The sequence below is a fragment of the Pan troglodytes genome, chromosome 20 (assembly GCF_028858775.2).
Source record: "Pan troglodytes isolate AG18354 chromosome 20, NHGRI_mPanTro3-v2.0_pri, whole genome shotgun sequence".
Classification (NCBI taxonomy): Eukaryota; Metazoa; Chordata; class Mammalia; order Primates; family Hominidae; genus Pan; species Pan troglodytes.
Genome location: NC_072418.2, coordinates 12,810,517 through 12,829,122, shown reverse-complemented (window position 1 = coordinate 12,829,122; position 18,606 = coordinate 12,810,517). Strand labels below are relative to the sequence as shown.

Sequence of the window (18,606 nt, the reverse complement as noted above, 5' to 3'; positions counted from 1 at the left end):
ATGCCTGAATTCTATAACAAGCTATTAACAAAATCATGAATAGTTAATTAAATAAGTGCCAACACTACATGGAACTTACTGGCCACCAACTCAGAACCATAAAACTACACACACACACACACACACACACACACAACAAAAAAACACCAAAGAAAGATAGCTATCACTGTACATATGAATACTGTCCAGGATATCACATCAATTATCAAATCCAAGGTCTCTGGTGTTTTGTCTCGCAGTGTTGAATATATGAATGCTTCTCTATTATACTGACTTGTATTATTTTCAACAAATAATTATGTGGACTCAAAATCTTACATTTTTATTTCTTTTTTTCTTTTTTTTTTTTTTTTTTTGAGACAGAGTCTTACTCTGTCGCCCAGGCTGGAGTGCAGTGGCTCACTGCAACCTCCACCCCCCGAGTTCAAGCGATTCTCCTGCCTCAGCCTCCTGAGTAGCTGGGATTACAGGCATGGGCCACCACACCCGGCAAATTTTTGTATCTTTAGTAGAGACGGGGTTTCACCATCTTGGCCAGGCTGGTCTTGAATTGCTGACCTCGTGATCTGCCCGCCTTGGCCTCCCAAAGTGCTGGGATTACAGGCGTGAGCCACTGCACCCAGCCTTACATTTTTATTTCTAATTATAAAATCCAGATTAATCCAGAAAACATAAATCACATGTAACTGAGGTAGGGTTTTCACTTTAAGAATATATTGTTTCTATCACAATTTTAAAATTTACAGCTGTGTCTTTTATATTTATTTTTTATTTTAATTAATTAATTCCTCAATTTATTATTTATTTATTTATTTATTTATTTTTGAGATGGAGTTTCAGTCTTGTCGCCCAGGCTGGAGTGCATGAGGTTGCTCGATCTCGGCTCACTGCAACCTCCACCTCCTGGCTTCAAGCGATTCTCCTGCCTCAGCCTCCCGAGTAGTTGGGATTACTGGCGCATGCCACCATGCCCATCTAATTTTTGTATTGTTAGTAGAGACGGGGTTTTAGCATGTTGGCAAGGATGGTTTCGAACTCCTGACCTCAGGTAATCCACCTGCCTCGGCCTCCCAAAGTGCTGGCTTTCAGGCATGAGCCACTGCACCCAGACTTTCTCTGGGTGTTAATGTGTGCGTGCGTGCGAATGTGTGTGTGTGTCTTTGTGTCCACTCTGTTATGTGCCCATATGTGTGTGACTGCTGTGGTGTACATGTGTGAGTTTCTGAGTCAAGCTACCTCGGCTGGCTCCCGTCCTGGTCTCTTTTTGGCTGTGTGACCGCAGGCAAGTCGCTTACCCTCTCTGAGCCTCAGTTTTCCGTGCTGTAAAATGAGGGTACATACAGAATCCAGCTCAGGTTGTAAGGATCAAATACATAAAAGGTGTGGAGAGTTTAGAGCCAAGCCCTACACACGGTGAGTCCCCAGTGATGTTCCTCGTTCTATGTGTGGTGTGTGCGTGTTTGGGGCTGGGATCATGCCTGGCTGCCCCAGGGCCTGCAGCCTCCCACGCTCTGGGCTCTGCAGTGGAGGGTGTGGGGGAAGGGAGGGATGTCCAGGACACTGACCTGTGTTATCAGGCTCTGGTGGCCTGGGCAGGGGGGTCTGGCAATTCTGTCTCATTTGTCATTCGGGAAATGCTAAATATTTATAGTTTGGGCTCCTGGGCCCAGCATCCTAGCTCCACTCCCAGGCTCTGGGGGCTGGGGAGTGGTTACCAAGCCTCCTCTCTCCTTCTGTCCCACTGCCCTCTCCCCGTCTCTAGCTCAGAGGCCCCACTGGACCCTCGGCTCTTCCTTGGACTTCTTGTGTGTTCTGTGAGCTTCGCTGGATTCAGGGTCTTGGGCATCAGAGGTGAGAGGGTGGGAAGGTAGGTGGAGGTTGATTCTCACTGTGGGGAAACTCCGACCACAGCTTGGCTTGGGGGCCCCCAGGCCACCCCGCCACCCCAGGCTGAGAGTGTAAAAGGCAGTGGGTGTTATACACACGTCCCAGTTCTGGGGGGTTGGTCAATCTCTGTTGTGGGGGGTGGGGCATGTCAGTGATCAGGGGACAAAGAGAGGACCCTACCCCCGGATCCTTGTGAGCCCCTGCTTGGTGTCTGAGTCCAGAAGTAAATGTGGCCATCTCCAGCCCAGAACCCTCCATGGCTCCTGCCTGACTCAGAGTAAAACCCAAGTCCTCCTCCGGGCCCACAGGACCCTTCACACTTGGCCCTGTCACGTCTTACCTCCTCCTGCTTCCCCCTTCTCTCTTCCGGCCTCATAGACATTTCTGCCATTTCTTTCTTTTTTTTTTTGAGACAGAGTCTCGCTCTGTCACCCAGGCTGGAGTGCAGTGGCGCGATCTCAGCTCACTGCAAGCTCCACCTTCCGGGTTCACGCCATTCTCCTGCCTCAGTCTCTGGAGTGGCTGGGGCTACAGGCGCTCGCCACCATGCCCGGCTAATTTTTTTTTTTTTTTTTGTATTTTTAGTAGAGACGGAATTTCACTGTGTTAGCCAGGATGGTCTCGATCTCCTGACCCCGTGATCCACCCGCCTCGGCCTCCCAAGTGCTGGGATTACAGGCGTGAGCCACCGCACCTGGCCTTTTATTTTTTTTTTTTTGAGCCTTGCTCTGTCGCCCAGGTTGGAGTGCAATGGCGCAATCTCGGCTCACTGCAACATCGGCCTCCTGAGTTCAAGTGACTCTCCCACCTCAGCCTCCTGAGTAGTAGCTGGGATTACAGGCATGCATTACCATGCCCAGCTAATTTTTGTATTTTTAGTAGAGACGGGGTTTCACCATGTTGGCCAGGCTGGTCTTGAACTCCCGTCCTCAGGTGATCCTCCTGCCTCGGCCTCCCAAAGTGCTGGGATTACAGGCGTGAGCCACCGTGCCTGGCCCCTTTCTGCCATTTCTTGGGTGCAATCTCCGGGCCTTTGCACCTGCTGTTCCCTCTGCCTGGAATGCTCTTCCTCTTCTCTCTCTTCCGTCAGGTCTTTGTGAAAGTGTCACTTATTCTTTATTTTATTTTTATTTTTATATTTAGTAGAAATGGACTTTCACCATATTGGCCAGGCTGGTCTCAAACTCCTAGGCTCAAGCAATCCTCCTGCCTTGGCCTCCCAAAGTGTTGAAATTACAGGCATGAGGCACTGTTCAAGTCAAGTGTCACTTCTTCTGTGAGGCCTTTCCTGACTCCTCTATTTTATTTTTTTTGAGACAGAGTCTCGCTCTATTGCCCAGGCTGGAGTGCAGTGGTGCAATCATGGCTCACTGCAACCTCTGCCTTCCGGGTTCAAGTGAGTCTTGTGCCTCAGCCTCCTGAGTAGCTGAGACTACAGGCGCGTGCCACTACGCCTGGCTAATTTTTGTATTTTCAGTAGAGACAGGGTTTCGCCACGTTAGCCAAGCTGGTCTCAAACTCCTGGCCTCAAGTGATCCTCCCACCTCAGCCTCCCAAAGTGCTGGGATTACAGGCACCTCGGCCTCCCACAGTGCTGGGATTACAGGCGTGAGTCAGCACACCCAGTCCTGACTCCTCTATTAAATGTCCCCCACCTCCGGGACTGTCACCCCCTTGCCTGTTCCATTTTTCTCCTAAGCACGATTACCCTCTGACCTACCTAGCGGCTGTTTGACTTATTTCTCTGTTCTCCCAACTTGAATGTCAGCTCTGCAAGGGCAGGAATTTTGTCTGTTTGGGTTAAGGCTGTGTCCTCATTGCCTAAAACAGCATCCCTGGCACACAATAGGCACTCAAGGCGTCTGTGGTTGAATGCATGAATGAGGCAATGTGTGTGTGAGATGGAGACCCTCGGGATATGTGCTTGTACAGGCATCAGGAAGCGTAGGTTTAGGGCCAGTGTGGTTGCTCACATCTGTAATTTCAGCACTTTGGGAGTCCAAGGTGGGAGGATCACTTGAGCCTAGGAGCTTGAGACTAGCCTGGGCAACACAGTGAGACCCTCTCCCTACAAAAAAGTAGCTGGGCATGGTGGTGCGCACCTGTAGTTCCAACCACTCAGGAGGCTGAGGCAGGAGGACCACTTGCGTGCAGGAATTGGAGACTACAGTGAGCTATGATTGCTCCACTGCACTCCAGCCTGGGCAACAGAGCACGACTCTCTCTTTTTTTTCTTTTTTTTTGAGATGGAGTCTCACCCAGGTTGCCTAGGCTAGAAGGCAGTGGTGCGGTCTCAGCTCACTGCAACCTCTGCCAGGTTCAAGCCATTCTTCTGCCTCAGCCTCCCGAGTAGCTGGGATTACAGGTATGCGCCACCACGCCCAGCTAATTTTTTGTACTTTTAGTAGAGACGGGATTTCACCTGTTGATCAGGTACCCTGTCTCTACTAAAAATACAAAAATTAGCTGGGTGTGGTGGCACATGCCTGTAATCCCAGCTACTTGGGAGGCTGAGGCACAAGAATCACTTGAACCCGGGAGGTGGAGGTTGCAGTGAGCTGAGATTGCAGAGCGAGACTCCGTCTAAAACAAACAAAAAAAAGAGGGTGTGGGGGAGAGAGAGAGAGAGAGAGAAAGAGAAAGAGAGAGAGAGAGAGGGAGAGACAGAGAGAGAGAGAGCTTGTATATGGAGGTACAACCCTAAATCTGCTGTTCAAGGAGCGCTGCTGAGACTTGAATAAGGATAGGAAGGGAATGATGTTAAGTTGTGAACAATGTTCCAGGCTGCAAAAACAGCAGGTACAAAGGACCTGAGGCTGGAACTTGCTTCGTGTGAGGAAGGGCCTGGGAGGAGGGCAGAAGGGGATATGGCGGATAGCACAAGTTTTTGTTTTTTTTTGTTTTTTTTTTGAGATGGAGTCTTGCTCTGTTGCCCAGGCTAGAGTGCAGTGGCACAGTCTCGGCTAACTGCAAGCTCTGCCTCCCGGGTTCACGCCATTCTCCTGCCTCAGCCTCCCGAGTAGCTGGGACTACAGGCACCCGCCACCACGCCTGGCTAACTTTTTTGTATTTTCAGTAGAGACGGGGTTTCACCGTGTTAGCCAGGATGGTCTCGATCTCCTGACCTCGTGATCCGCCCGCCTCCGCCTCCCAAAGTGCCGGGATTACAGGCGTGAGTCACCAAGATAGCGCAACTTTTTATGGACCATGGGTGGATTTGGGCTTTTCCTCTAAAGGAGGTGGGAGCCAAGAAGGATTCAGGGCAGAGGAGGGAGGGAGGGACGTGAACTGACTCAGATGTTCACAGGCGCCCTCTGGCTGCTGTCGGGGAGACTAGACCTGGGGTTGAGGATGGAAATCCAGAGAGCAGGGAGGCAGCTGCTGTTATCCAGATGGTGTCTTGAGCTGGGAATTCAGGGAGGGTCTGGGGGCAGTGGGGAGTAGCGGAGACGTGGAGGAATTCAGGATCTAAGCAGAAGAGCAGACGGGTCTGGCTGATGGATTAGATCTGCTGAGATGGGTTGGATCTCCTGGGGTTTTGGTCTGAGGACGTGGAAGATGGGGTTTCCAATATCCGACGGATGGGAAGGCAGTTAGTGAGACGTTTCCCTCACCCCACCTCACCTCCTTGCACCCTGCTCCCTTTGCTATTTTTTTTTTTTTTTTTTGAGACAGTGTTTTGCTTTTGTTGCCCAGGCTGGAGTGCGGTGGTGCGATCTCGGCTCACTGCAACCTCCACCTCCCAGGTTCAAGTGATTCTCCTGCCTCAGCCTCCCAAGTAGCTGAGATTTCAGGCCTGTACCACCACACCCTAATTTTGTACTTTCAGTAGAGATGGGGTTTCACTATGTTGGTCATGCTAGTCTCGAATTCCTGACCTCAGGTGATCCACCCACCTTGGCCTCCCAAACTGCTGGGATTACAGACATGAGCCACAGCACCCAGCCTCCCTTCGCTTTTGCTTTAACCTCTCCCAGGTTGCTTTAATACATCAGGCAGGGTCCAGTCTCAGAGCTTTTGCACTTAGATCTCCTCCTCCACCAGGCCTTCCCTTTAGGCAACCCCCTCTCAAGCTGCCCCTGCACAGACCTGCGTATTCTTTACCTAGTTTGCTGTTTTTTGTTATTGTTTTGTTTTAAGAGACAGGGTTTGCTCTCGTCCCCAGGCTGGAGTGCAATGCTGCGATCATAGCTCACTGCAGCTTCAAACTCCTGGCCTCAATCGATCCTCCCGCCTCTGCCTCCCAAAGAGCTGGGATTACAGGTGTGAGCCACTGAGCCCAGATTTACAAAATAGTTTAAAAATTAGCAGGGCATGGTGGGTCACACCTGTAATCTCAGCATTTTGGGAGGCAGAGGTGGATTACTTGAGGCCAGCGGAGACCAGCCTAGGCAACATAGCAAGACCTTGACTCTACAGAAAATTTAAACATTAGCCAGATGTGGTTCTGTGCACTTGCAGTTCCTTTTTTTTTTTTTTTTTGGTAGAGACAGGGTCTGGATATGTTGCCCAGTCTGGAGTCTGGTCTTGAATTCCTGGCCTCAAGCAGTCTTCCCGCCTTAACACAGGCCTGAGGCGCCTCACCAGTCCTACTGTTATTTTTATATTTATTATTTTATTTTATTTTTTTTTTTGAGATGGAGTCTCGCTCTGTCACCCAGGCTGGGCTGCAGTGGCACAATCTCGGCTCACCGCAAGCTCTGCCTCCCAGGTTCACGCCATTCTCCTGCCTCAGCCTCCCAAGTAGCTGGGACTACAAGTGCCCGCCACCAAGCCCAGCTAACTTTTTGTATTTTTAGTAGAGACGGGGTTTCACCATGTTAGCCAGGATGGTCTCGATCTCCTGACCTCGTGATCCACCCGCCTCAGCCTCCCAAAGTGCTGGGATTACAGGAGTGAGCCACCGCGCCTGGCCCTACTGTTATTTTTAGCATTTAACATTGTCTAATATGCTCTATTTATTCATCCTATACAGTACATATTTATTTTCTTGCCCACTAGGGGAGGGATTTTTGTCTGTTTTGTTCCTAAATGTATTCCCAGTGCCTAGAAAGGGGGCTGGCACACATTTGTGCCCAGTGACTGCTTTTTTTTTTTTTTTTCTTTTGAGACAGAGTCTTGCTCTGTCGCCCAGGCTTGAGTGCAGTGGCGTGATCACAGCTCACTGCAGCCTGGAACTGCTGGGCTCAGGCGATCTTGGGATGACAAGCCCTTGCCACCATGCCCAGCTAATTTTTGTATTTTTTGTATAGAAAGGGTCTCTCTGTGTTGTCTAGGCTGGTCTCCAACTCCTAGGCTCAAGTGATCAGCCCACCTCGGCCTCCCAAAGTGCTGGAATTACCGGCCTGAACGGCCCCATAAGCCTTGTTTTTATTTATTTATTTATTTTTGAGATGGGGTATCACTTTGTTGCCCGGGCTGGAGTGCAGGGGAGCGATCATGGCTCACTGAAGCCTTGAACTCCTGGGCTCAAGTGATCCTCCTGCCTCAGCCTCCGAATAGCTGGGACCAGAGGTGTGCACCACCACGTCTGGCTAATTTTTTTTTTTTGTAGAGACAGGGGTCTCCCCATGTTGCCCAGGCTGGTCTCGAACTCCTGGTCTCAAGCGATCCTCTCGCCTCGGCCTCCCAAAGTGCTGAGCTTGCAGGCGTGAGCTACGGCGCCCGGCCTCGCTTGTCGAATGAATGAATGCTTGAGATGCGTTATCCGGCCTGGCGCCAGGAGCTCGGTGTTGAAGCCAGAGTGGGATCACCCTGGGGCCCTCCAGCCGCGGGGGGAATGAGATGGGGACTGAAATTATGGGCCCGGGACATCGCGGGTGTAGACGCGCGCATCCCCGCGTGGAAGCGCAGGGGTCTCGCTGGGCCCCAGCACCCCGTCTTCCTTCCGTTCCTCCTCTGCCTGCAGGTCCGCCGCGATGGGGAAGCCCTGGCTGCGTGCGCTACAGCTGCTGCTCCTGCTGGGCGCGTCATGGGCGCGGGCGGGCGCCCCGCGCTGCACCTACACCTTCGTGCTGCCCCCGCAGAAGTTCACGGGCGCCGTGTGCTGGAGCGGCCCCGCATCCACGCGGGCGGCGCCCGAGGCCGCCAACGCCAGCGAGCTGGCGGCGCTGCGCATGCGCGTCGGCCGCCACGAGGAGCTGTTACGCGAGCTGCAGAGGCTGGCGGCGGCCGACGGCGCCGTGGCCGGCGAGGTGCGCGCGCTGCGCAAGGAGAGCCGCGGCCTGAGCGCGCGCCTGGGCCAGTTGCGCGCGCAGCTGCAGCACGAGGCGGGGCCCGGGGCGGGCCCGGGGGCCGATCTGGGGGCGGAGCCTGCCGCGGAGCCTGCCGCGGCGCTGGCCCTGCTCGGGGAGCGCGTGCTCAACGCGTCCGCCGAGGCTCAGCGCGCCGCCGCCCGGTTCCACCAGCTGGACGTCAAGTTCCGCGAGCTGGCGCAGCTCGTCACCCAGCAGAGCAGTCTCATCGCCCGCCTGGAGCGCCTGTGCCCGGGAGGCGCGGGCGGGCAGCAGCAGGTAACCTCGCAGCCTCCCCGGAGAGCAGCATCGTCTGTGAAATGGGGGTTTTGCAACCCCACGATCTCTTATCCACAGTTCTGAAATCCTCAAAACCCTGAAAACCGGATTCCTACTCGCCCCTTCTGGTAACTTATTTGGGTCAAAAAGTGACTGGTGGCTATTTATAGCCTTCACTTAACCACTTAATGTGAAGTCATAGGATCCTATAATTAAGCATATCATTATCACGTAAAGACCAAAAATCCCTTTAGGAGTGTTATGTATATTCTATACAGACATGCATATACATAACCCTCCCTGTGTCACTGTGTCTAAATCCAGCCGTGTTATTCTGAATTCTGGAACGTGTCCTGGTCTGGGTTTGGGATAAGAGAATGTTGCTCTGTGACAGTCCCTACGTTACAGGGTTGGTGAGAGGAGTCAGTAAGTTAGATACTGTTGGATGTGTTCTTATGATCCCTACTCTACAGAGGAGGCTGGGGCACAGATCAGTTAAACCATGAGCACCAAGAGCCGGTAGTTAAGCCCAGCTCTGTCTGCACTTTATTTTTTTAATTTTATTTTTGAGATGGAGTCTCGCTCTGTCTCCCAGGCTGGAGTGCAGTGGTGCGATCTTGGCTCACTGCAACCTCCACCTCCCAGGTTCAAGCGATCCTCCTACCTCAACCTTCCGAGTAGCTGGCATCACAGGCGTGAGCCACCACACTCAGTTAATTTTTTTTTGTATTTTTAGTAGAGACGGAGGTTTCACCACATTGGTCAGGCTGGTCTCGAACTCCTGACCTCCGGTGATCCGCCCGCCTCGGCCTCCCAAAGTGCTGGGATTACAGGCACGGGCCATAGCGCCCAGCCTGTCTGCACTTTAAAGCCAAGTTGTTTAGCTCTTGGGGAGGATCATTCCTAGGGCTGGGACACCCCCACTGCCAGATGTCCAGGTCATTTGGGAGCTGGGAGATTTATCCACCATTTCTGCCCCTGAGACCAGGCCTCCTGGCCTGAGGGTTAGTGCAATTACACCTGACTTTCTCCGTCACCCCAGGTCCTGCCGCCACCCCCACTGGTGCCTGTGGTTCCGGTCCGTCTTGTGGGTAGCACCAATGACACCAGTAGGATGCTGGACCCAGCCCCAGAGCCCCAGAGAGACCAGACCCAGAGACAGCAGGAGCCCCTGGCTTCTCCCATGCCTGCAGGTCACCCTGCGGTCCCCACCAAGCCTGTGGGTAAGTCGACATTAGGGCTGAGGAATTGTGGGTAGAGGAAAATTGAGGAGTCAGGATTTTAGTGGCAGATTTCTCTCATTGTGAGAAGACCGGAAGAAATGATACTCTTATTCTGATTAAAAATAAGACCAAACTTCTAAGGTGTGAAAATAGGAGAAACAAGAAATAGAAGAGGAGGGACTCTTATTTTAGTGAGGCAATGGTTGGGACTGCTACTTTGGTAAGAGTTTGAACTGGTTCAGAGTATCATATTCAGGACTTATATTATGGTGAGGAGATGATAAAAAACCAGGGTTTAAGAACCCCAGAGTTGGCCGGGCGCGATGGCTCATGCCTGTAATCCCAGCACTTTGGGAGGCCGAGGCGGGTGGATCACGAGGTCAGGAGATCAAGACCATCCTGGCTAACACGGTGAAACCCCACCTCTACTAAAAATACAAAAAATTAGCTGGGCGTGGTGGCGGGCGCCTGTAGTCCCAGCTGCTCGGGAGGCTGAGGCAGGAGAAAGGCGTGAACCTGGGAGGCTGAGGTTGCAGTGAGCCGAGATCGCGCCACTGCACTCCAGCCTGAGTGACAGAGCGAGACTCCATCTCAAAAAAAAAAGAACCCCAGACTTGACATTTCCTTTGATTAGAGACAAGGGACCCAGATTCTTAGGTAAAGAAATGGCTATTGGAGCTCGGATTCTGGTGAGGAAATGGGAGAGGCAGGCCTCTTATTCTGGTGAGGAAATGGGAGAGGCAGGACTCTTTGGTAGAAAAGTGGGAGAGGCAGAACTCTTATTCTGGTGAGAGGACCTGTGAGAATCTTGACTCTTGCTCCAGTAAGGGATTGGTCAGCCCAGGCTGTGCCTCCCCCATATCCCTGTGCCCACAGGCCCATGGCAGGATTGTGCAGAGGCCCGCCAGGCAGGCCATGAACAGAGTGGAGTGTATGAACTGCGAGTGGGCCGTCACGTAGTGTCAGTATGGTGTGAGCAGCAACTGGAGGGTGGAGGCTGGACTGTGATCCAGCGGAGGCAAGATGGTTCAGTCAACTTCTTCACTACCTGGCAGCACTATAAGGTGGGCACAGGTGGGCAGAGGCAGGGAAGGGGAGGGAGCCTGTTCTGGCTTCCTGACTTTCCTGCCCTGCCAGGCGGGCTTTGGGCGGCCAGACGGAGAATACTGGCTGGGCCTTGAACCCGTGTATCAGCTGACCAGCCGTGGGGACCATGAGCTGCTGGTTCTTCTGGAGGACTGGGGGGGCCGTGGAGCACGTGCCCACTATGATGGCTTCTCCCTGGAACCCGAGAGCGACCACTACCGCCTGCGGCTTGGCCAGTACCATGGTGATGCTGGAGACTCTCTTTCCTGGCACAATGACAAGCCCTTCAGCACCGTGGATAGGGACCGAGACTCCTATTCTGGTAAGGAGAACTCCTATTCTGGTGAGAGGATAGGGGAGGCGGGACTCCTGTTCTGGTGAGGGAATGAAAGGAGGTAGGGTAGGTAAGACGCCCCTCTGGTAAGTATAAGGATAAGCAAGCTTTTATTCTGTCAAGAGAACAAAGGTCAGGACTTTTATCCTGGTGGGGGGATGGGGAGTCCAGATTCCTTCTCTGTTGAGGCAAAAAAAGAATCAAGACTCCTGTTCAAGTAAAGGGCAGAGGGTGAGAGCTAGTGCTCTTATTCTAGAAAGGAAGTAGATACTTTTCTTTGATAAAGGAATGAACGGTAGACTTCTAGTTTGCAGAAAAGGTGGGAAAGGTGTGACTTGTACTTTGGTAAGGAGATAGGGAAGGAATTAAGGCTATTACTCTGAAGAAAGTTGGGGGGCCAGGGCTCCTATTTTTTTGCTGAGGAGATGGAAGATCAGGGCTTGTATTCAACAAGAATGGGAGGGGCCAGGGGATGCCTGGCAAAAGCCTTGCACTGTGAGGTGCAGGTAGAGGCTTTTATTCTGGTGAGAGGACATGGACTCTCTCTCTCCCCTCAGGTAACTGTGCCCTGTACCAGCGGGGAGGCTGGTGGTACCATGCCTGTGCCCACTCCAACCTCAACGGTGTGTGGCATCACGGCGGCCACTACCGAAGCCGCTACCAGGATGGTGTCTACTGGGCTGAGTTTCGTGGTGGGGCATACTCTCTCAGGAAGGCCGCCATGCTCATTCGGCCCCTGAAGCTGTGACTCTGTGTTCCTCTGTCCCCTAGGCCCCAGGGGACATTGGTCAGCAGGAGCCCAAGTTGTTCTGGCCACACCTTCTTTGTGGCTCAGTGCCAATGTGTCCCACAGAACTTCCCACTGTGGATCTGTGACCCTGGGCGCTGAAAATGGGACCCAGGAATCCCCCCCGTCAATATCTTGGCCCCAGATGGCTCCCCAAGGTCATTCATATCTCGGTTTGAGCTCATATCTTATAATAACACAAAGTAGCCACAGACCGTGTCTGGTTTGTATCTGCACCTGGCAGGGGTCACTCCCTGGGCCCGCCCTCCTCGTCCTCCACCTCCTCCTCTTCCTCCTCCTCCTCCTTCAGGTCCTCCAGGATGAGGTTGTCCAGGTCTTCCAGGAGGCCACCCTGGCTCAAGCAGGTGGCCACAGTGGAGCCACTGCTAATGTGAGGGTTGCTGGGGTGGAGCACTTTGGGCAGGTGGTTCTGCTTCCGGCTCTTGGGGTGAGCACAGGATGTCCCAGGCACGTGGGGCTCTAGGGAGGGAGAGGTGCTGCAGACATGGGGCTGGAGGTCCCATGAGAGTCTGGGGAGGAGGGCACTTAGGCCACGCGGGGCTCTAGGAAGGAGCTGAGACCACCAGATACGGGGACCAGCGCAACTGGACATTCAGGGGTGTTGAAGATACAGGAGACCTGGGGACATGGGGGTCACCTGAGATTACAGGGGACAAAACAGGGGCCCCAAACCCAGAGACCATGGGGGCAGAGGCCATGGGGACCCTCAGGCACGGGCCACTGGGGTGAAACCTCAGAGCCTCGTGGGCAAGACCACGGAGACTGGGGGGTCATGGAGGCCATGTGGAAGCAGTGGCTGCTGCTGTGGGAGACAAAGTGGACTGAGTGGAGATTTGGGGACTTAAAGGCACAGAAGGGGACAATGACTGTCCAGGCTGTTGGGGGAGAAGAGCCTCACCTCGCCGGTTGTAGCAGTCGGCAGCTGAGCAGGAGTGAGTGTGGGTGCTGCGGCGATCCGGGTCCCGGTCCCAGCGCGGGGGGAGGATCCGTGTTGGATACACGGGGAAGCCGCACCCGTAGCAGGGGGACGGGGACCCCATCTGTGCCCAGCCCCTGGGGGCGGGCAGGGCTGTGAGGGTCCGAGGGCGAGGCTGGGCCAGGGTGGGGCCAGGGCAGGGAGGGGCAGGGCTGGGGTAGGGCAGGGCTGAGGGGGAGCTGGGGGTCAGCGCCCTCACCGGAAGTTGTGCCGACACTTCGGGCAGTGGAACTCAGCCAGGCCCCACATCTTGTCAGCTGGCACTGGCTCGTAGCGCTTCCGGCATTTCCGGCACCGGGATACCTGGTGGTGGTGGGCAGGGAGGTACAGAGAGGGGACCAAGGATTGTCAGAGGTGTCTGAGGTTGGGGTCAGGGCTAGCAGTGTGCTGCAGCGGCTGGCCTCAGCTTGAGCAACCCAACTCAATCAGTGACTTCACGTGGGTAGCCTGATATTGACCATGGTGGGAATATTTACACCACAGAAACTGGCAAACACTACACATCTTGGCTTCCTGCCTCTTTTGCAAGAACTAGTTAAGCATTGACCAGAAGTGAACTACTAGTCAGGAGGTTCAGAAGCCAGATTTGGCGCTGTGTTTTTGAGGTCAGATTTGGTTTCTTTTCTTTCTTTCTTTTTTTTTTTTTAGAGACAGGGTCTCGCTCTGTCACCCAGGCTGGAATGCAGTGTTGTGATCATGGCTTACTGCAGCCTCGACCTCCCAGGCTCAAACGATCCTCCCACCTCAGCCTCCTGAGTAGTTGGGACCACAGGTACACACCACCACTCCCAGCTAATTAAAAAAATTTTTTTTTTGCCAGGCACAGTGGCTCATGCCTGTAATCCCAGCACTTTGGGAGGCTGAGGTGGTAGATTGCTTGAGCCCAGGAGTTTGAGACCAGCTTGGGCAACATGGCAAAACCCCATCTCCACACACACACACAAAATACAAAAATTAGCCAAGTGTGGTGGCGCAGGCCTGTAGTCCCAGCTGCTTGGGAGGTTGAGGTGGGAGGATCACCTGAGCCCAGGAGGTGGAGGCTACAGTGAGCTATGATCCCGCCACTGTACTCCAGCCTGGGTGACAGGGCAAGACCCCATGTCTTCAAAACACATTTTTTTTTGGAGACAGGGTCTCACCCTGTCACCCAGGCTGGTCTCAAACTCCTAAGTTCAAGCGATCCTCCCTACTTAGCCTCCCAAAACACTGAGATTGCGGCCATGAGCCACTGCGCCTGGCCAGGTTTGATTTCTGTAGTAGCTGTTCAATTGTGGGTCAAGCGTCAGGTTCTGGGGTAAGGAGGTATTGGGCTTCTCACATTTAAGGTCAGAAGTCCAGTCCTGGGTCAGGGGTTGGGATCAGAGATCAAGGCTGAGCTCTGAGTTTGGAGGTCAGGGATTGGACTCTCAGTGATTGAAATCCTTAGGTCAGAGGTACAGTCACTGAGGATGGGAGTCAGGAGTGGAGTTCGGGACAGTCAAAGTCGAGGTTAAGTTTTAGGTCATCACCTCCTTCCGCTGGGGCACGCGGCGCCACCAGACGTGGTCGCAGGAGGAGCAGGCAAACTGCCGGTCCACAGCAGGGATAAGGTCATCCTGGGCACGTTGAAACATGCGTAGGTTGGCTTCTGTCAGTGGCAGGAGGGAGGTCGCCACTGCCTGTGGAATGGGGCAGGTGGGGATGAGGTGGGGGGGTGTCACCCCTTCTGCACCAACATAAGCATCAGCCCTCCTCTCCCTACAGACGAGTCCTCTTCCTGCCCCAGTGAATATCTCCCCTCCTGCCCTAATGGACATCCTTCTGTGCCTGCAGATGTCCCCCTCCCCACTTCCCCATCCCAAGCCCTAGCCACCAACTCACCTGAATGTCCCGGTCCTGCTTCATATCTTCTGGTGGATCCTGGGTGGAGATAGCAGGGGCAGAAACTGGGGATGGGGCTCAGGCCTCTTTCCACCCATTTGCTGGGGGAGGCCCCCGGCCGCAATGAGTAGGGTGCCCCTAACTCGCCAGAAGCTCACAGAGCACCACTCACTTATTGAGAGCCAGGTGTGTGGCCTCAGTTGTCCTCATAGCAGCCCTGAGAGGTGGGCACACCTGTTACCTTATTGCTCAGATGGGGAAACTGAGGCTTAGGGGAGGGCTTGCCTGAGTGAGGCTAGCCTGACCCCCATACTCACTTCCTGCCTGCAAATGCCACATGCTTGTTGGTGTTGTGACATATCGCCCCTTTGAGGCCACGTTGTGCTCGGCTAAGTGGGAGAGAGATGTGGGTTCAAATCCCAGCTGTATCCCTTCCAGCTGTGGGGACTTGGGCAAGCCACTCCCTGCCCCCTGGGTTCCCACTGACAGGCATGTTAGAGCCCAGGCTCTGACTCTAGGTGGCCAGGGTTCAAATCGCAGCTGCCCCTGCTTGCTGGCAAGTGACTTCGGCCTCAGTTTCTTTGTCTGTGAAATGGGGATAAATAATAGGACCTGTCTCCTGGGGTCACTGCGGTGATGAAATAAATAAATTCCTGGAGTCTTGCCATGTGGGAAGTACTCAATGAATGCTACCCTCTGCTAATATTATTATTATTATTATTATATTTTTGAGACGGAGTTTCGCTCTTGTCGCCCAGGCTGGAGTGCAATGGCACAATCTCGGCTGACTGCAACCTCTGCCTCCCAGGTTCAAGTGATTCTTCTGCCTTAGCCTGCCAAGTAGCTGGGATTACAAGCATGCACCACCACGCCCAGCTAATTTTTTGTATTTTTAATAGAGAAGGGGTTTCACCGTGTTGGCCAGGCTAATCTCGAACTCCTGACCTCAAGTGATCTGCCCGCCTCAACCTCCCAAAGTGCTGGAATTACAGGCGTTAGCCACCACACCTGGCCCCTCTGCTATCATTTTTATCATACTTTTATATGTATAAATGTAGACTATGATACATGTTTTGTTATACTCTGGTTTTGTTTGTTTTTGTTTGTTTGAGACGGAGAATCGCTCTGTTGCCCAGGCTGGAGTGCAGTGGTGCGATCTCGGCTCACTGCAAGCTCCGCCTCCCGGGTTCACGCCATTCTCCTGCCTCAGCCTCCTGAGTAGCTGGGACTACAGGGGCCTGCCAGCACACCCGGCTAATTTTTTTTTTCGTATTTTTAGTATAGACGGGGTTTCACCATGTTAGCCAGAATGGTCTCGATCTCCTGACCTCATGATCCACCTGCCTTGGCCTCCCAAAGTGCTGGGATTACAGGCGTGAGCCACCGCGCCTGGCATTTTTTTTTTTTTTTTTTTTTGAGACAGAGTTTCACTCTTGTTGCCCAGGCTGGAGTGCAATGGTGTGATCTCAGCTCAGTGCAACCTCCGCCTCCTGGGTTCAAGTGATTCTCCTGCCTCAGCCTCCCGAGTAGCTGGGATTACAGGCATGCGCCACCATGCCCAGCTAATTTTGTATTTTTTAGTAGAGACGGGTTTCTCCATGTTGGTCAGGCTGGTCTCAAACTCCCGACCTCAGGTGATCCGCCCGCCTCGGCCTCCCAAAGTGTTGGGATTGCAGGCGTGAGCCACCGCGCCCGGCCTATTATACTCTTTAACAGCCCTACACTGAGCCTTTCAGGCAGGCTAAATCCACAGCGTTCCCATCACCAAAGCTGTCAAAGAAGCAAAGTAGCCATGATGCACCTGTGCTTCAAAGCCATTCATTCATTCATTCATTCATTCATTCATTCATTCAACACAAGGGTTCCATTCCCCTGCCTCTCTCTCCTCCCCAATCCTCTGCTCATCCCAGCCTTTCTAAAGACTGCCACTAACAACCCTTCCCCACCTCCCAGCCTTTGCTTATGCCATTCCCTCCCCCACCCCAAGACCCCTGCCTTTCTTTCCCTTTCCCCTCCCAGGGCTCACTCCTCCCCATTCTTTAAGACTTGGTACCTCCTCCTCCAGTAAGCCTTCTCTGACCTCTGCGCCCCCCCTATGATGGCAATAATCCTGGCTCCTTTCATTGCTTAGTTTCATGGCTCTCTCCCCCATTGAATACAATCAGCACATAATGAGCGCCTACTGTTTGCAGGCTCCCTGGCCGGACAAATGATGGAGAGGTGAAAAAGTGAGATTGGGTGATGAGTTATGGGCCGACAATGCCTGGTCCCTCCTGTTTCAGAGGGGGGTCAGTCACCATGAACGGGTCGGGTCCCCCCTCTTGCTCTCCCTCCCGTGACCCGGTCCTTTGCGAGGGGAGGGGACAGGTTACCTGGGCATCCAGATCGTTACTTAGTTCTTGGCCATCTTTTTGCTTTACCCCTGCGGGGGAGAGTACATATAAGGGAAGGGCCCTTGAAGGGTCTGTGGGAGTTCCAGGCCACCCAGAGCCGCGACGCAGAGCCTCCCCAAGGCTGGGACCTCCGGGGGAGGTGATCTCAACGCCTCTCCCTAGACCACGCCCCCTCGGCGCTCCCACGCGCGGTCCCCGCACCAGGCCCGGGACCCCCGCAGCCTCACCGTACACGATGGAGCGCCCCACTCCCGTGTGGTCGCTGCCGAATTTCCTCATCAGAGCCCCCGCCTTCTTGGAGGATACCTTCCCATGAAACTTCTCCCGGAGGCGCCGGACGCTCTTCTCCAGCTGGGAGGGAGACAGGGGGGTTCCGGTGGGGGAAGGGGAAACGGGATCATCCCTCCCCCATCTCTAGGCACCGTTCTCCCGGCCCGAACTTGACCCTTGGTTTTGGCCTCCGCCGCCCCCCCCCTCTTTCATCCCTTTACGGCATTTCCTGGAAAAAGCCAAAGTCCCCACAGGGCGTTGGGGGAAGGCGCAGACTGGGGCGAGCGTCCCAGCCTAAGGTGGGGGGGCGGCCAGGTTATCTCTGGCCTCTGACCTTTGACCCTGCAGCCCCCGCTTTTCCTCGGGGAGGCCTCATTTCGCTCTGGGGAAACGTGGGAGTCACTTTCCTTTTCAAGGGGGGCGAGAGCCAGGCAGGGGTAAGGATCTGGGGTTCTAGGATGGGGGTCCCCAGGAACTGCGAAGCCCCCTCCGCGCCTCCCGGCCGCTCCTCGGGGTCTGTCGCGGCTGACCCCGGCCCAGCCGTAGCCATCGCTTACCTCCACACCTTCCTGAGACATGGTGGCGGCGGCGCAGTTCCCCGCGAGGGTCCGCACTGCGCGGCTCAGCCGCCCCCCTACCTGGGTGCGCCCGTCGGTCCAGCAGCCGCGCAGGGCAGGGGGCGGTGCCTCGGGGCCGGCTCCGCCCTTCCTCCCCGGCCCCTGTTTCGCTTTCGATTCAGGGGGGACCCGGCGCGCTGGCTCCGCCCTGGCTCCGCCTCTGCTCTTGCGCCCCAAACCCAGGCGGGCGCCCCGGGTCTGCACCCTGCGGCGGAGCGCGCAGACCTCGGACGGGGGAGGCGGCGCGGCCTCTGCAGTCGGTCACATGTCCCCACGCTGCGCGGGGTCCGCGTCTTCACGTCCCTCGTGGGGGCGGGGCCGCATCAGAAGGCCGCGGCGAGGCCCCGCGCCCCCCCACCCAGCGCGCGCTCCCCCAGTTCATCACCCTCCTCTCTGTTCTCCCTCCTTCCCCGGGAATCTGGCGCTCGTGAGGATCTGGGCCCTTTTCCTGCCCTGAGTCTCTGTCCTAGCTACGGTCACCTCTCTCAACCTCAGTTTACCCCTCTGTGAAATGGGGAGAATCCTGGTGTCTACACCATGGAGTGGAGTATGTGCCAAGATTCCCGAGTGGATCGCGTAATAGCGCCTGGCTTGCAGTAGGCGTTCAACTAGTCACTGGGCCACCTGCTGTGTGCCCTTG

General features: G+C 54.6%; 2 protein-coding genes across 5 annotated transcripts; one reads left to right on the top strand and one right to left on the bottom strand.

Annotated features, from left to right (window-relative positions):
- The first annotated feature begins 1,179 nt into the window (after positions 1-1,179).
- ANGPTL6 (angiopoietin like 6) lies at positions 1,180-12,041 on the top strand. Of its 3 annotated transcripts, XM_054674053.2 has the most exons (7): positions 1,180-1,413; positions 1,763-1,867; positions 7,796-8,399; positions 9,442-9,622; positions 10,499-10,686; positions 10,760-11,030; positions 11,600-12,041. In XM_054674053.2, exons 1-7 carry the CDS (start codon positions 1,328-1,330, stop codon positions 11,788-11,790), a joined length of 1,626 nt encoding a protein of 541 aa, XP_054530028.1. In that variant the 5' UTR covers positions 1,180-1,327; the 3' UTR covers positions 11,791-12,041. The 3 variants fall into 3 exon arrangements, with proteins under 3 accessions (XP_054530028.1, XP_024206913.1, XP_001162795.1); XM_024351145.3 differs by lacking the exon at positions 1,180-1,413 and having other exon boundaries at positions 1,550-1,867; XM_001162795.8 differs by lacking the exon at positions 1,180-1,413 and having other exon boundaries at positions 1,741-1,851.
- SHFL (shiftless antiviral inhibitor of ribosomal frameshifting) lies at positions 11,136-18,217 on the bottom strand. Of its 2 annotated transcripts, none has more exons than XM_016934965.3 (8): positions 17,907-18,217; positions 17,307-17,430; positions 17,059-17,108; positions 14,687-14,725; positions 14,335-14,484; positions 13,026-13,129; positions 12,749-12,795; positions 11,136-12,309 (listed from the first exon to the last, which is right to left on the bottom strand). In XM_016934965.3, the coding sequence occupies exons 1-8, from the start codon at positions 17,925-17,927 to the stop codon at positions 12,077-12,079; spliced, it is 768 nt and encodes a 255-aa protein (XP_016790454.1). In that variant the 5' UTR covers positions 17,928-18,217; the 3' UTR covers positions 11,136-12,076. The 2 variants fall into 2 exon arrangements, with proteins under 2 accessions (XP_016790454.1, XP_016790453.1); XM_016934964.3 differs by having other exon boundaries at positions 12,749-12,903; positions 17,907-18,216.
- Positions 18,218-18,606: the final 389 nt, after the last annotated feature.

Bases quoted from the DNA above. Each gene is read 5' to 3' on its own strand.
- ANGPTL6 (XM_024351145.3), top strand. From the start codon at position 1,635: ATGCTAAATATTTATAGTTTGGGCTCCTGGGCCCAGCATCCTAGCTCC. The intron at 10,687-10,759 runs GTGGGCACAGGT...CTGCCCTGCCAG, and splicing joins CTACCTGGCAGCACTATAAG to GCGGGCTTTGGGCGGCCAGA. The intron at 11,031-11,599 runs GTAAGGAGAACT...CTCTCCCCTCAG, and splicing joins GGACCGAGACTCCTATTCTG to GTAACTGTGCCCTGTACCAG.
- SHFL (XM_016934964.3), bottom strand. From the start codon at position 17,927: ATGTCTCAGGAAGGTGTGGAG. The intron at 17,109-17,306 runs GTGAGGCTGCGG...TCTCCCCCGCAG, and splicing joins GGGGCGCTCCATCGTGTACG to GGGTAAAGCAAAAAGATGGC. The intron at 14,726-17,058 runs GTAACCTGTCCC...ATCTCCACCCAG, and splicing joins GTAACGATCTGGATGCCCAG to GATCCACCAGAAGATATGAA.